The sequence below is a fragment of the Idiotropiscis lumnitzeri genome, chromosome 17, assembly GCF_059441095.1.
Source record: "Idiotropiscis lumnitzeri isolate Australia: NSW breed Sydney's pygmy pipehorse chromosome 17, RoL_Ilum_1.0, whole genome shotgun sequence".
Lineage (NCBI taxonomy): Eukaryota > Metazoa > Chordata > Actinopteri > Syngnathiformes > Syngnathidae > Idiotropiscis > Idiotropiscis lumnitzeri.
The window spans coordinates 12,958,127-12,972,829 of record NC_142407.1 but is presented as its reverse complement, the minus strand read 5'-3'; the positions used below and the strand labels follow the sequence as shown (position 1 = coordinate 12,972,829).

The window sequence follows — 14,703 nt, the reverse complement described above, 5'->3', positions numbered from 1 at the left end:
CCATCACATCTGTGGACTTGACCCAATCCAGCCCGTGTGTGTTTCTGCTGTTTGCCGAGCTACATTTTGTAGCGAGCGGCGACAGTAAATGCCAACATCTGCCTGAGGCAGCTGGCCAACGTGCTATTAAAAGGAAGCTTTGGACTTGTCCTCCAGTCTGCGAAGGCCGCACTTGCCTCCTTGGCTTTCTTCATCCGTTTACTTGGACTAGTGAAGGTGAAGTCCCAACTTGGAGTCTTTTGCTCGTAACAAGGCGAGCAAGTGCATTGGAGTCTCTCTGGAGACGTGGCAACTAAGCGCCGCGTGTAGGTCAACACTGTCACCTACAAAGAGACGCAGCAGTCCGCTGAATCACATTCCTCTTACGAAACTAATTTTCTGACAGCTTTTTCGCAGGTAGGATTTTCTTCAGACAACTCCGAGAACGATTAAAATAGTGACGATTGTTGTTCAACCTGCATTAAGGAGAGATTCGGTGTTCGTAATATCAGTTAAAATCAGCAAATTATCTCAAGATTTTCTGCCAGAATGAAAAAAAAAAATATCATTTAGCGTTAGCGTGACGGAGCCTCTCTGCTTTGGTGGGCCACATAAATCGATAAGGAGGGCCAGAGATGCCCCGGGGGCCTCGAGTTTAACACCGTGTCCATATGCCGCATGCTTAATCTGAAAGTCTATCTGAAAAAAAAGGACAATTTCGTGGAAAAATAAAATGTTGCGAATTTACTAGTTCAACAAGAATTCATAAGCACAGAAAATCCCTTCAACGAAACCACTTTTTTTTTTTAACCAATCATGACATCATCCGTAGTCGTAGCCCTCGCATGCAAGTGGTGAATCACATTCTGTGCAAGCAGGGGCTGCAATACAACTTCTCAAAGAAAAAGACAATCGATAAGAAGTTTTCTAAAAAGAAACAAACAAAAAAAGGGATCATGCATTTTTTCAGCAAGACAGGTTGATATTTGTTTCTTTAAATAGGGCAGGGGAGGATTTATTTTTTTTCTTCTTTTTGACAAGCGCAGGAGAAAAAAAAAAATACAAAACCAAACCAAACCAAACAATGCAGAAAAGTGGAAGATCTGCCATCTGCATGGAGCAATGTCATGAATCAAAGTCCGACAAAAAAAAAAAATAAATAAAAAAAAAGGTTAAGACAGATACGCATATACAAACCTGGGTTCTTAAACTGATCCGGGCTGTGTAGGTGCTGGAGGGGGGAGTTGCAGGCGGAGGTGGCATGCTCACTGTGCAGCATCTGAGCCGCCTGGGGCCCCAGGGAGCCATAGTCAGCAAAGGAGCAGGGCCCCCCCCTTTGGTCACCGGGTGTGGAGTAAAACCCATAATCGGGGAGGCCTGGGAGATACAGTAAAGGTGGGGAGGGGGAGGGGACTCCATCATTGTGGAAAATCAACTTTGTCAATGTCAAAGTCAATGTCCAGATTGTCGAGCAGCTTCTCCTTGTGTTTGTCAATGCCCCCCCCCCAACTCCCGCCCCCGCCGCCACCGTCGCCCACATTTGACACGCTCAGCCGCATCCTAAACGTCTCCGCAATTATTCCCATCCAAGCCTGGGTATTTATTTGGATTTATTTCTTTATTTCTATTTTTTTTTTCCCCCTCGCTGAATTGACCAACGTTGCGTGCGCGTTTTTGTGCAATCGTTACGGAGTGAGATGAAACTGAGGAATCATTAAAACACAGGTCAATACATTCTCATTTCAAACGGACAATTCTCTGTTGACATACCTGAAGGAAGCCTGAATGAAAGAAACACAAAGCGCCCCAATCAATAATTAATTTAATGGCTCCTCTTTGACCGGCGAGCGCGAGATGATAAGGCGTGTATGGGAATGAGATAGAAATACGTGGCGGTCGAGCGACGCCGCCGCACTTTCGCCGGCGCGTTCCAAACATGCCCCCCCCCCTCCTCCTAATAACGCTCCCTCTGACGCAGATGGTGGATTATCAACAGTTTAGAAAATGTCATTCAGCAGTAAGTCGCGCTGACATTTATTGCATGTCCTCTTAATCGGAGACAAGCTGCTCGTGGAAAGAGGGCAATTAAAGCAAACGTCCTCCTCCCGCCTCTTTTTTTTTTTTTTTGATCGCAGCCTTAATCTACTCAGGAGGGACTCCGCCTGGTGACATCAACTTCTCCCTTCAGCACACCTCCCGCCCCTCGCCGCTTCGCGTTTGTGTTTTGATTTGGCCCGCGGAGCAAACAGCCATTCAAAGCCACTTCACCTCTACCCACTCGGAATGAGAAAGTCCACTTGTGCCGAATGGAACGCCAGCGGCGGCCATCTTTCTCGCCGCCATTGCTTTCTAGCGCTCTGATCTCGCCACTTGTGGGCTTGTCGGCCCACTCGTCAAATTATAGGATCCAAATGCAGCCGGCTTCCCACGTACGTCACATAATGCCTGACACATTGAACAAAACTCAAGAGGCGATCATTACATTTAGTTCACTTAGAAAAATGTCAGCCGAAATTGATTGGCCTTGCTAATGAGGGGAAACTGGATCAATGGAGTCATTTTAATGGAGGCTGAAAATATTGGACAATATTACTAACTGTGTGAGTGGGAATATGTGCGGAATAGCAAATGTCTCCACAACGTTTACCCTCTCCCCGCTATTTGAATCCGAATGTGACTGCCGACTTTCGACTGCATTCCGTCATCTGAAATGAACGTCAGAACTGAAGTACTCCAACAACATTCAACACTGCTGCGGCAAATGTGGCGGAACCCAAATCCAATGAAAGCTCATCACAAATAATGATGCGCTATGTACGCTTTATTAGAAAAAAAAAAAAAAATCTTTGGAGCAAATGCGGCGAGCAAAGGCAAAAGTCGGCTTTTGTGCTGGACAAAAGTTCTTCTCCGACACTCCCGCACCAACATGCCGGCCCATTCTCAGCGTCATATATTTTCATCAGTGGCTATCTGATCCGTTATGCAGGACGGGACTGGGCAGATTGCGCCCACAGCTGCATAAGTATCACCGATCATATCACGGCGCCGGCCGCGGACCGTCCCATTATTAATATTCACACAATCTATCCAGAACAATGGGCCTTTCTTAGGCTCCCTTTTTTTTTTTTCCACTGGCCACTAATTGGATGTAATTACTCATCTACAAAACAAATGAGCGTGCTGAGGTTGCCTTGGAGACTAGATCAGGGGACCCAGCAGTGCGAATCATTCACAGGGCTTCATTTATACTGATAATTATCTCGCCTCCACAACCCCCCCCCCCTCCTCCCTCGCCAACTTTCCTCTCCTGCCCTCAGCGACCAAAAAGCTGGCTGAGAGATGACGGGGCGGGGGCGGGGCGGCAGAGAGGGGGTCCTGCAGTCATCTGTTTCTGACATCATCAGGGTGGCGCTCTCCGAGTGGATAAATGTCCCGCTCCGCTTGCCACTTTGCCAGGTGACTGCCTTTAAGGAGGAATCATCAACCTTGAAAACACTGCGGCCCTTTTTTTTTTGTTCCTCACGAGTAGCAACATGAAGCTAATCACGCTGATGATAAAATAGAACATCATATACGAGCGTCATTTTCTCCAAGCACTTGAGCAAGTTGAGCTTTTTCCAGACACCACGCGCAGCCCGTTTGGCGCCGCCGCGCTCTCCAAACTGATTGACGGGGGCCTCTTTACAAGCGCCACCACAACCTGTACTTGTCATTTTGTCATATCACCGCTTTGCAATCAGCGTTGATTGCAAAGCTTTCGCTAAACTTACATTTTGACCACACATTTTTTTTCCCCTTTGTGCACTTAAACTGCTCAATGTGAGGAATATGATTAGACAAACTTTGATTGATCGCCACTCACGGAGCACATGAGGTACACCTGCACAATGAGATCTCATACAAGAGTGGCAACAAACACTCGTCTGGTGAAAAGATGATTTTTCGCTGCACTTGGACGGCCACACTTAGAAAGGTTTCATCATATCAACTTTTGATTTTAGATTTCGGCTCAGCCATTCCTGTCTGCACGTTCGAAAACGCATGTTGGGTTATTTGGCGACTTTTTAGGAAATGATTGAATTGCCGTATTTTGGACAGTTATTTAGATTTCAATTATATTTGCAATTTCATATTTATAATATTTACAAACATGCCCTCAAAACCTTCAAGGGCGATTACACTAAAGCAGGTGTGCGCAAACTACGGCCCGGGGGCCACATGCGGCCCGTTAAACGTTTTAATCCGGCCCGCCAAACTTGAAAAAAAAAAATTAAAATGAATAAACCGTGTTAATAATTTTATTTTCTGATTACTGTGGTTTTTCAAAGACATATATATTGTTGTAATGCTGTTATTCACTTTGATTTAAAATTATTATTATTTTTTCTCCGATGAGGTGAGGTGACCAAAACACTCCATCCATCGGCTCCTGGTCCGGCCGGCCCCTCTGTCAAATTTTGGAAGCCATGGTGGCCCGCCAATCAAAAAGTTTGCCCGCCCCTGCACTAAATATTCCATTTCAAAGTTTTTAAAAATGGTTCACTTAAGCACGAGCTACTACATGGAAAAAGACCCAAAATAAAAAATTCAAAATTCTAGTTATTTCATATTTCACAGTCTCAGATTTCAAGAACATGAGCAAGTACATTTTTGAGTAAATTAAGACACGATAATTTATTTTTTGTAGTCTTATTTTTGGTGACATTTTTGTTGGGTGGCGTGTTATGCTTTTTTTTTTTACATGCAGAGTTTGTGCAGCCGTTCACCTGCGCATGCTCGCTCGTCACTATTAAACAGCTCGGCTCATTCGTACGAGGAGCCCGCGTTGGCATGCTCACTCCTCCGCCTTTGTCACAGCGCCAGTTTGATTCCTCGGTGGCCATCAAACCACATCACCCTACAGAAGATGTCAATAAAGCTGACACGCCGCTTCTCAAATTAGCATTGTATTGTCGGGCTCCCGTAATTAGCTTTTCCATTTTCACCAACGTCATTTAAAAAGCCGAGTGATATAAACTAACAGCTCTTTTTGCTGTCTGGCCTTGCTTTCACTTTCCATTTGAAATAATCTTTTCGGAACCAACGGCTGAGTAATTAACAGCACTAGACAGCCTTTTCAGAGAGCACAGACATTTCATAAATAATACATATTTAATGTCTTGTCATTTTGTGTTCAGAGAAGCTTGGCTAATGAATTTTAACAGATGATTTCTTTTTGCATTTGCTCACTCACACTCATGCCTGCCTTTTGTTACCGTCCATTTTATACCTTTTCTCTTTCGCTGCCGTTATTTCCCCGTAATGAACAAACTCAACAGCGCTCCCGACTAATATTTAGTGGAAGGGGACGTTTTCGAGTGAGCGGGGAATCACATAAGACGACGTGCAGACTACCCGCTGCCCACGCAGCGACCCAACTAAACTGATTCTAATGAAAAGTGAAGTCATCCGAGATATGCTCCGGTGGCGACGGAGAAAGTAAACCGAAAGGTGACAGCCTTGAACCGAAGCCTCAAAATAGTTTGAACATCTTTGCTCATGTTCGTATGAACCCATTAGGGATGCCACTTCACACAAAACGTTTTTATTTATTTATTATTATTATTTTTTAAATGGGACGTATTCTTATTATATATTTAGTATTAGTGTAAGACAATATCTTCCTTGGGATCAAATCAGCAACCCGACACCAGATAAACGGAAGAAAAAGGATGGACAATTCAATTTAAGATGTGCTATCGGCATTCTTTTTTTTTTTATTCTGTTTTTACGGCCCTAAAAAATGTGTACAGTTCAACAGAATCTATTGTCGCGGCTTATTATTGCGCCATATGAACTAATCAGAGGCCGGCAAAGTTTCAGAATGTATATTGACGTATTCTGGAGGAACTTTGCTGCACACTACAATGTGCAGACAAGCTCCGTCCGTGTTTAGCATGCAAATTCGCGGGCTTATCTTCTTTGGCACTCGAGCATGTCTTTGCTGGTTGAGCTCAAAGTTAGTAAGAAATCGGGCATACTTCCAACTCAATGAATTATGGAGGCATGACAACATTTTGCAGAGCAAACGCTTGCTTAGAATTGAATTTCTGCGCAATATCAAACCAACGTCACCTCAGTCAGCTCATTATGAAAATACATTTCCAGCAACTCCAGTGGAATTTGCGTTTTACGACTGTAGGGGGAGCCAGGGAGCAGAAAAAAACAAACACCGCTCCTCACTGTTGCATGAAGCCTCCAAGCATGCTTTCTTTAAAGAGCGAGTTATGTATGCACACCCCGGAGGGCAAAACTGTGATGTCCCCAAAGGGATGTGCCTGTAACCTCCGAGCATCTGCTACCCACAGCTGCTTCGCGCCAAAAGCGCAAAGGGACATCTTGCCCTCTCCTGTGTGTCACAACTTTTCTTGGTCCTTATACACACAAAAAAAAATAAAATAAGTGGGGTAGGCTTAGTTTGCATGTACCTGTGAAGCCTGCAGCAAATACATGCAGAGTGATTCTGTCACCGGGGTTGAGATGTGCAGATTAACGGGGGGGGGGGTGAAAGGACCTCAGATTGATTGAGACCAGAACACACGGCCCACATCGGCGTTCTCTCGGGCACCGGGGAAGATCACTAAATTATTTGGGAGGAAATTGATGAAGACCTTTTTCGGAAATGACTGTCACATAAGTTTGGCGCTGTCATGGGCAGGGAGAGGAAGGGGAATGCGTAGTAAGAAAAAAAAAAAAAAAGGCAGAAACAAAGAGATGGCTTAAATGCAAGAAGAATCTTGATTTCACATCTGCAGTTTAAAAGTCGCTGCCATTTGTGCAGTGGCAAGCGCAGTCTCACCAGACTTACTGTACAGAGTGAGCTCTGACACCCGAACGGCACTTTGTGAACACTGCAGGTGAAGCCGAGATCTGAGGCCGACATTTGAGCTTAGCAGGAAGCTCCGAGGGGATCAAGAAAACACTTAAGAAAGCAGCCGGGGACCCGCCGGAACCGTCTTCATTCTTTTGGATTTTGCTCTGCTGCTGTGTGAACAATGCCAAAAGCGCGGGCTACTTCTGCAACTTTAATGAATAACAAACAAAACAAAGTCGCAGCTGAAATTGTGCGCATATTTTATGAGCTTGGGTTCAAATTAATGCATTGGGGAATATTTTTTTGGGGGGATGTTTGTTAATTTGCAACCTGGTTAAATGTCAAGCATTCATGTTTCCCCAACTCTTGATTCTATGATGTTGGATTTGACACGTTTGGCAACATTTTCCTTACAAGTAATGGTGGGCGGAGCGATACAAGTATCGATAAAATTGATATTGACGTTGGTGTCAATATCAGTGTCATGAGAGCGATACTTGAATTATTGTTTCTATTCTGTTTTGTCGAAAATTTACGAAAAATCGTGTTTCGTTCGATTTTTGTTTGGAAGTTGTGCCGCAATTCCTGCCACTCACACGACGCCACGCAACGAACGAATTTCAGGCTGAAAAATTATCCAACACATTTGCGGAAACATAACATTCATTTAAGCATTTAAGATTGATCAGTATCTATTTCGGAAAGCTCCGGACATTTCCCTCCTCCAACACAAAAGATCAGGATCCTTATCAGGCTTCTGCAGAGCTCGAGTCCGGTGCGTTGGAGGAGGGAAACATCTAAGACATGCGGGATCGTGGCCCTCGAGGACCGGATTTGGATTTGTTATCGTAGCAAACTGAAGCGGCTCGGTGGGAAAAGTCCTGAAGTGAACTGGACTGTTCTGAATGTGGTGCACTGTGAGAGCTGTAGGTGGAGTCAAAGCACAAAGAATGCGCAAATCGGCCACAGGAAGACATTTGTGTCGTTTTTGTCAAACTTGGAGCCAAAAACGGAAAAAGCAAGGCCACGACAACCACTTTTGTCCCAGTAGGAGCAATCTTATACGAAATGGGCGCACTTGTGCCGTTTGAGGTCATGCTGAGTCACAAATGGGAGACAACTGCTATATGCAAAAAAAAAAAAAAAAAAAAACGCCGGCGTGATCACAAAATGGATGACATGATTGCATTTACACGTTGGCAAATGGCGACGTCATCCTGAAAGTTGAGCTCACATGACGGTCATTTAGCTCGTGCCAAACAAAGAGAAAACCCTGACACTGGTGATGTCACCGTTTATCACCCCCCCGCCTCCCTTCGTCCATAATGATACTTATCTCGCTACCATTTGCGGCTGTCAGAAATAAAGTGTTCATGATGGCTGCCATCACGTCATTTACTTTGTGGCTGCTGCCAGCCCCCAATCACCATTTCTGCTTCTTAACGACGCGCATTGCCATGATGGTGGCGCTAATGGTTTGTTTTGAAAATACAAACAGCCTGATGTGAAGGACGGAGCATCTCCGCCGTTAATGTTGATTTAAATCAACTTTGATTTGTATGCGCGCGGCGCGCTTGCCGCGCGGCGGCTGTCTGCATGCCCACATCGGCGTCGCGAACATCACATGTGGGAATCGCCGAGCTGACGAGATCGGAGTTACAATTAAAAGTGATTTTCCGCCACGAGCTTCTTATGGCACAGTATGTCCGATTAAGAGAGGCGCTCCTCGCTCGGCTGCAGGCGGTGCGTTCAGTCGGGGGAGCGGCTATTGACAGCTATTGAATGATCAACAGTTGGAAGGGTGGAAAAAAAGCAAGCTGTCTAAATGAAGCCGACAAGTCAATCGATGGCGTGTTAAACACAGACAGAAACTCCCTTCCAGACGGAGACAAACTTGCATCCGGCAAATCTCCTCATAGACGTACGCTCGCATCGCTAAACATTGGTTACACGCGGAAAAGGCGTGACCGCATTTCATGACTCATCCACCAACGGTATTTAAAAAAAAAAAGCCCGACTGATTTTGGAATTTTATCACTTCAGTTTGGACTTTTTTTGTAAATTCAAGCAGGAAGTTCACCGGAAGGTCATTTGCGGACCATTGGTGAGATCGGACCTTGTGCGCGTTCGTCCACTCAACTACAAATTGATAAACGCTCTGCTCATGTTTCGCTTATTCTAAAACAAGCTGTGTCATGACAACATTAAATGCGCTGGATTTTATCCTTATATGCGGAATTTCCTTATATGGACGTAAAGCATTAAAGTCTTTGGTGTTAACACGTCACGTGTGGAAATGAAAAATGATGAAATCATTCAATTCAGTATTTTATTAATAATTTACTTTCCTTTACTTAGTAATGAATAAATAAAAAAAAAATGCCACAAGAACCGACTAATTCTAGTTTAAAATTTCCTATTTGCGATTCGATTTGGAACACAAAAAAAAAAAAATAATAAAGATGCTGACCAACGTCCTGGAACTGACCGGGTTCAAGGTTTCAAGTTACTCTACATCGATATGACATAAAATCATTTCATCAAAGTGCTTGTTCTCCCGATCAGAGTTGCCACGGTTTGTTTTATGGTCATCATCATAAAATAACAAAAAAAACTGTCACATAAGGGGCCCCGTTATCGTTTGGAAATTTGTCGCTTGTGCAAACGGACGTGTAATTAGAAGGCCCATTGGTTTCAAAAGCCCATCGCACGTTTATTTCATTTTAGAGCGGCCGAAGTTCCTTTAAGCTCGGATGTTCCCAAGTGTCGCAGGGTCAAATCCAAACACGCAGATTTTGAGATGGGTTTCAACATTAATGTGCTATCTTGCGGAATTGTGTATCTTCTCAGACTCCTCTTAACGCGACATCAACCAAAAGCAACATCAAATGTTGCAAAGTTCTCATTTTGTTGGCATTGATAACTTTTTTTTTTGTTTAAGTTATTCCAGATAAAAAAAAACCTCAGCACAGGTTAACATCACACACAAGAACGTCACAGTGGAAGTCCAAGTTTTTTTTTTTTTTTGACAGAAAGTAAAACGGTTGTCATGCATGATGCAATGTTCGACCTGAGCAAACTTGCAAGACTTCAGCTCAGCAAAATATTGTCCATAATTCAATAATATGAACTAATTTAGGTGATGTTGAATGTAGGTCAACATTGGAAAGTTTTTATGTCTTTGTACACATTTGTCAATTAAAAATTCACCTTTTAACGCCGTTTTGGACTTGTATGTGAAAATAATAATGAGAACTTTGCCAGTACAGCTACCGCGAGAGGTTTGAAAGGAATGGGATCATTTCAACTTTTGGATGGTTCTCGACCGTACGTTCCACTGCATTTAAAAAAGATCAAATGAGCAGCGCAGCGAATGAAATTTCCCAATTTATCAGCGTGAGTTTCTTTAGTTTGAACTTTTACTTATTCAAAAGTTAAATCAAATTGGACGTTCATGTCGTTTTAACTAGCTTTTTTTTTTTTTAATTAATTAATTTTTTAAATTTTATTTTATTTATTTATTTATTTCTTAAGACCGAGGGCATTTGTGTACAAATTCGATTTCTTTCAGAAAAGTGCAGCGATCCAATTTGGTTATGCGAGAACGTTTTAATTAGTCAAATTGAATTCAGGTTATTTTGCCTCGCTCCCATGAAGTCACCTCAAGCCCCCCCCCCCAACTCTTCAATCTTTACATGGCAAGAACTGGTCACATCTAGTATGTATCGGATTGGATTTCTGGCCACATCTAAATGCTGGCGAGAGCGCACGGGAGCTTGGGTGACTCGGTCTATGGGAGGAAAGCAGAGCAGGAGAAGTTGAAGAGAGCAGCAGCCACACAGAACATGGACAGAGCGTTTACCTGGCCCTGTGCTCTGTGGGTACGCCAAGTAGCCGCCTCTTCCACGGGCCCCCCTACCTGAGCCACGCGCCGCTACGACTGCCGCCGCCGCCACCGGTCCGTATGCCGTCGCCGGGAAGCCTGCGGGCACACACACACACACACACACGCACATGCATCATTTCCAGCGTATGGACAAGTGTGTCCCAGAGCTACGGGAGAATGTTGACACCAGCACGGAGCTGCGGGATAAAACGAGCTGTCAGAGGCAGGGGCTCATGTCAGTGCGATATCTATCAGCAGACTCGGAACACGCCGCCGACCTAAAAGGTCCACACGCGGCGTGAAAAATAGCCGGGAGCGACTCACTTAATATAAAGCGAGTGATTGTTTAATCAGCTTGAAAATGTATTTTTCTTTTTTTTTTTTTTGTGTGTACAATTTGTGATGTGCGAGTGAATTATCAACTAACAAAACGCACATTAGGTGCATTGTAACACACCAAACACATTAGCATGCCGTGAGCGACCATCACGTGTGCGAAGGGAAATCATCCAATCTCACTTAAGTGGTCTGAAAATGATCTTTTAGTCCCTCCAAATGATGCATCTTGATTCATTTGTACGGACCGGCAATGTTTTAAGAGAAGCAGGCGCTTCGGCTACCTGGCAGAAGGTCCGATTAGCACCTGCTGCCATTAATACAACAGAATTTGTCATGCGAGTTGATCAAGTTTGTGTTACACTAAACAGGCCCAGATTTCAAACTCAGGAAGTCAATTTGGGAGTAAAATGGGACAAGATGATCACTTTTTTTTTTTTTTTTTAGTTTGGTGGCGTGCTGTACGACGTTTCAAATTTAAAGTGTGTGCGGGTGCGGGAAAGACCGTATCGGAAACAAGGGGCTCTCTAAACATACAATGTTGCTTTTAAAAAGACGATGATGGTCCGTTTAAAATGGCATTTTAAGAAAAATGAGTTCATGTTGTCATTCTGCGCAACATTTCATCAATTTGATGTGGCGACCTGAAAGAGGCAAAATATGAGAAAAAGCGCTCCGAGCATCACTCCAAACAGACACATTGTGAAATAAAAAGTAAGCATTATTTTCTTTGCAGCAGCACCTTTTGATACAATTCTCTAATCGTCTGTCTTGAGGTGCCAACGAACGGCCGATAGAAGCGAATGACAGCAATTTCCAGTGGGGCGACCGCATTAATTAAGATACGACCGGATAAGTGCATCAGCTAGCTTCACAGCAGACCTCTGTCTACGTGAAATTGTTCAAATTCTTAGTCAACGAGAAATCTGCAAATAAACTGGCTTTAGGTGGCTTTGCAAATTGCGCGCCGCTGATTAGATTAATGAAATAATATTGCTCCGGGGGGGGGGGGGGGGGTGTTTATGTCACCAGCTCGTATGAAAGATTACAACCACCTCTGAGCTGCACAGCCGCGTTGCATGATAGCCTCTGGGCGCCAAACGTGAAATTTTTGTTCAGGAGGTGCCTGCGCACGCCAATCGGAATCAAGCATACGGCAAAACATGGCATCGCTTTTTGTCGCGAGATTATCAGGTGTGAGATCAAAAGTAGTCGTGAAGTGTGGTGAGCTTGCGAACGGACGGAGACGTTTTGCCATAACGGACGCATTCAAATCCCTCGTACGCCAACGTACGGATATCACGGCGACCAACATTTACTTTTATAAGTAGTCTATTGTTCGAATGTTTCGAATGCTCTAATGAAGTAAAGACATCAATAGGGTGAAAATATGAATGCGATTCTTTGGGATCTAATTATTGCGAGCAAATATCAGCCTGGTAATCAGCCGGTAATTAATCCAAAGCAGTATCGGTGAATTGTAATTACATTGTTGGGACTTAATGAACATGGTAGCAAGAGGTGGGTGACAGAAGCTGGTCCATGCCCAGGGCCCGGGCTCTTCTTTCAACACAGGAATGGCATGTCATTAGCGCCGGTGATGAGATTCCTCACTCTGGGCTCCGCGCCGTCGACGGCTAATCAGCCTCCTAAAATTATCTCCACAGGATATGCTTGCCTCTCTTGCAAAGAAATGAGCTTCAAATCCTCTCAATTGGAGTTGTTGCGCAATTTCTGGGGAAGGAAATGTGTGCAGAATGTGTTTGCGCGAAAGACGGCGACTCGGACGCGAGCGAAGAGATAGCGCAGGACACCTCGGAGGATTGTTTTTGCAAAGCGGCGGAGGTGCGGGGAGAGCGTGCGACCTATTTCCGAGGGCTATTCCATGAAGGGGGGGGGCCTCGCACAAAAAGAATGATGAAATGGAGGGCATGGCAGAGCGGGGTGAGAGAGGAGGGTCAGACGAGCCAAAAATCACATTGCTTTTCATTAGACGGCCGAGAAGGAGGTCATTCACAACTCTGTCGACACGATTCGACCGCGGCTGCGAGACGCCACCAAGCTGCGGGCGGCAAGATGGCCGAGAAGACAGAGAAATAACAATTTCCACACATGGCTCAGGAGAGAATAATGTAATAACGCCGCGCAGTGAGTAAAGAAGTCAAACAATCATAAAAAGACAATAAAAAAAAAAAAAAAAAAGAGCTCAAATGAGGCTGTCCGACCTCTTCTCACAAACGCACCCGCGCATTAGCGCTTAAAGCATCGTGGCGTTCGCCGAACGGAACAACGTTCCCCGCATTCGCCCTCCCCCCCCTCCTGCCATTGTCACGACACCCCAGTAGACACACTGGCTTGGAAGTTAGTTGCGAGCAAAGTTGTGGTGAGAGATTAACTTTGCAGGATTAGGTGGGTTAATTAATAGATGGCTGCTGCTCATTGTTTTGCGCTCACACTGTAAGAAGCCACCCAAGAGAAGCGCTGCGGCATTAAATCAATTTCATGGCCCTTTTATTACTGAGGAGATAAAGCCAATATTTAGCTTTCAATTCTTCACAATTATTGGGCGCCTGCTTTGCCACTCGAGTGGCTGCACTTGGCTGGGGACAAGGACACATCTGTTTATGAGCTGTGCACGCCCGGGGGCCTTGGTGTCCGCACTCGGGGGAACTGTCCTCACATTTTGCCTCCGCGAGCCCGAAGCAAGGAAATTCTGCAATCATCAAGAGTGCCTTGGAAATGAAGAAAAACCGGACAGAAATAAAGACGGGCACGGCGGCGAATCGTATCCACCTCTTTTCGACGAGCAAAATCTTTCCCGGCCAGGAAAGACTTGAGAATATCGTACAAATCGTATTTTCTATTAATCACTTGAACGAGGAGGTACAATTTACAATTTAGTGACAGAAGGATGATTGAAATGTAATTAAACGTTTTGCAATCAGGACTTTTGTTAATAATCAGCATAATAAACAAATTGGAAATACGGTTAAAGAAGCACTGTTGGCTAATCAGAATGCACTCATCCGTAAATGACAACGCAAAAAAAAAAAAAAAAGGAAGTGGTGCACAGGACCACGGCACGATTCGTCACGGCTGTCACTGTTCATCAGGAACAGGATCACACAAGGATACAACGGCCTGCTCCAAAACAAATGTTGCCTTTTCCATGACAACAACATGTCAAAGTAAAGTCGGGCGCATCGGCCTCACAGTTCTGAGGTTGCCGGTCCAATCAGGTGCCGGTGTGGATTTTTCAAAAACACGCATGTTAGGTTGAAGGGGACAAGGGTGGTGAATAAGATCGATGCAAAAAAAAAAAAAAAAAAAAAATCATTCTTCTTTCACCCTATTTTATGCCTCTACTTTTAAAACGACCGCACCCGAGGAAAAACGTGACACGACAAAAAAAACCCCAACATATTTCCACTTATCATCACTTCATTCAAATTCTGAGGAGTGATCAAGATCTTCCTTTTCAAAGCGGCTGTTGAGCACAAAAACAGACTTACATGGAATTTGATGAGAATTACAAGCCAACAAATGGCCCACTAAACGTAATTATGTTTTATTATTGGTGACATCATGTGAGTGACTCGGCGCTGCAGTATTGTGGGGGGGGGGGGGGGGGCGGGGGGCTGGGGGGGGG

The 14,703-nt window shown here is 44.5% G+C and overlaps 1 protein-coding gene across 5 annotated transcripts in view; it reads right to left on the bottom strand.

Moving 5' to 3' along the window:
* The window catches only part of LOC148320316 (RNA-binding protein Musashi homolog 2), a 185,264-nt gene that overhangs the window by 11,857 nt on the left and 158,704 nt on the right, over positions 1–14,703 (bottom strand). For 2 of the 5 annotated variants that reach the window (XM_088278933.1, XM_088278934.1), the window contains exons 11-12: positions 10,695–10,814; positions 1,177–1,356 (exon numbers count right to left, since the gene is read on the bottom strand). In XM_088278933.1, coding sequence (XP_088135059.1) covers positions 1,177–1,356; positions 10,695–10,814 — 300 coding nt within the window. The remainder of the gene's footprint in view (positions 1–1,176; positions 1,357–10,694; positions 10,815–14,703) is intronic. The other 3 variants (XM_088278935.1, XM_088278936.1, XM_088278937.1) reach the window with 3 other exon arrangements.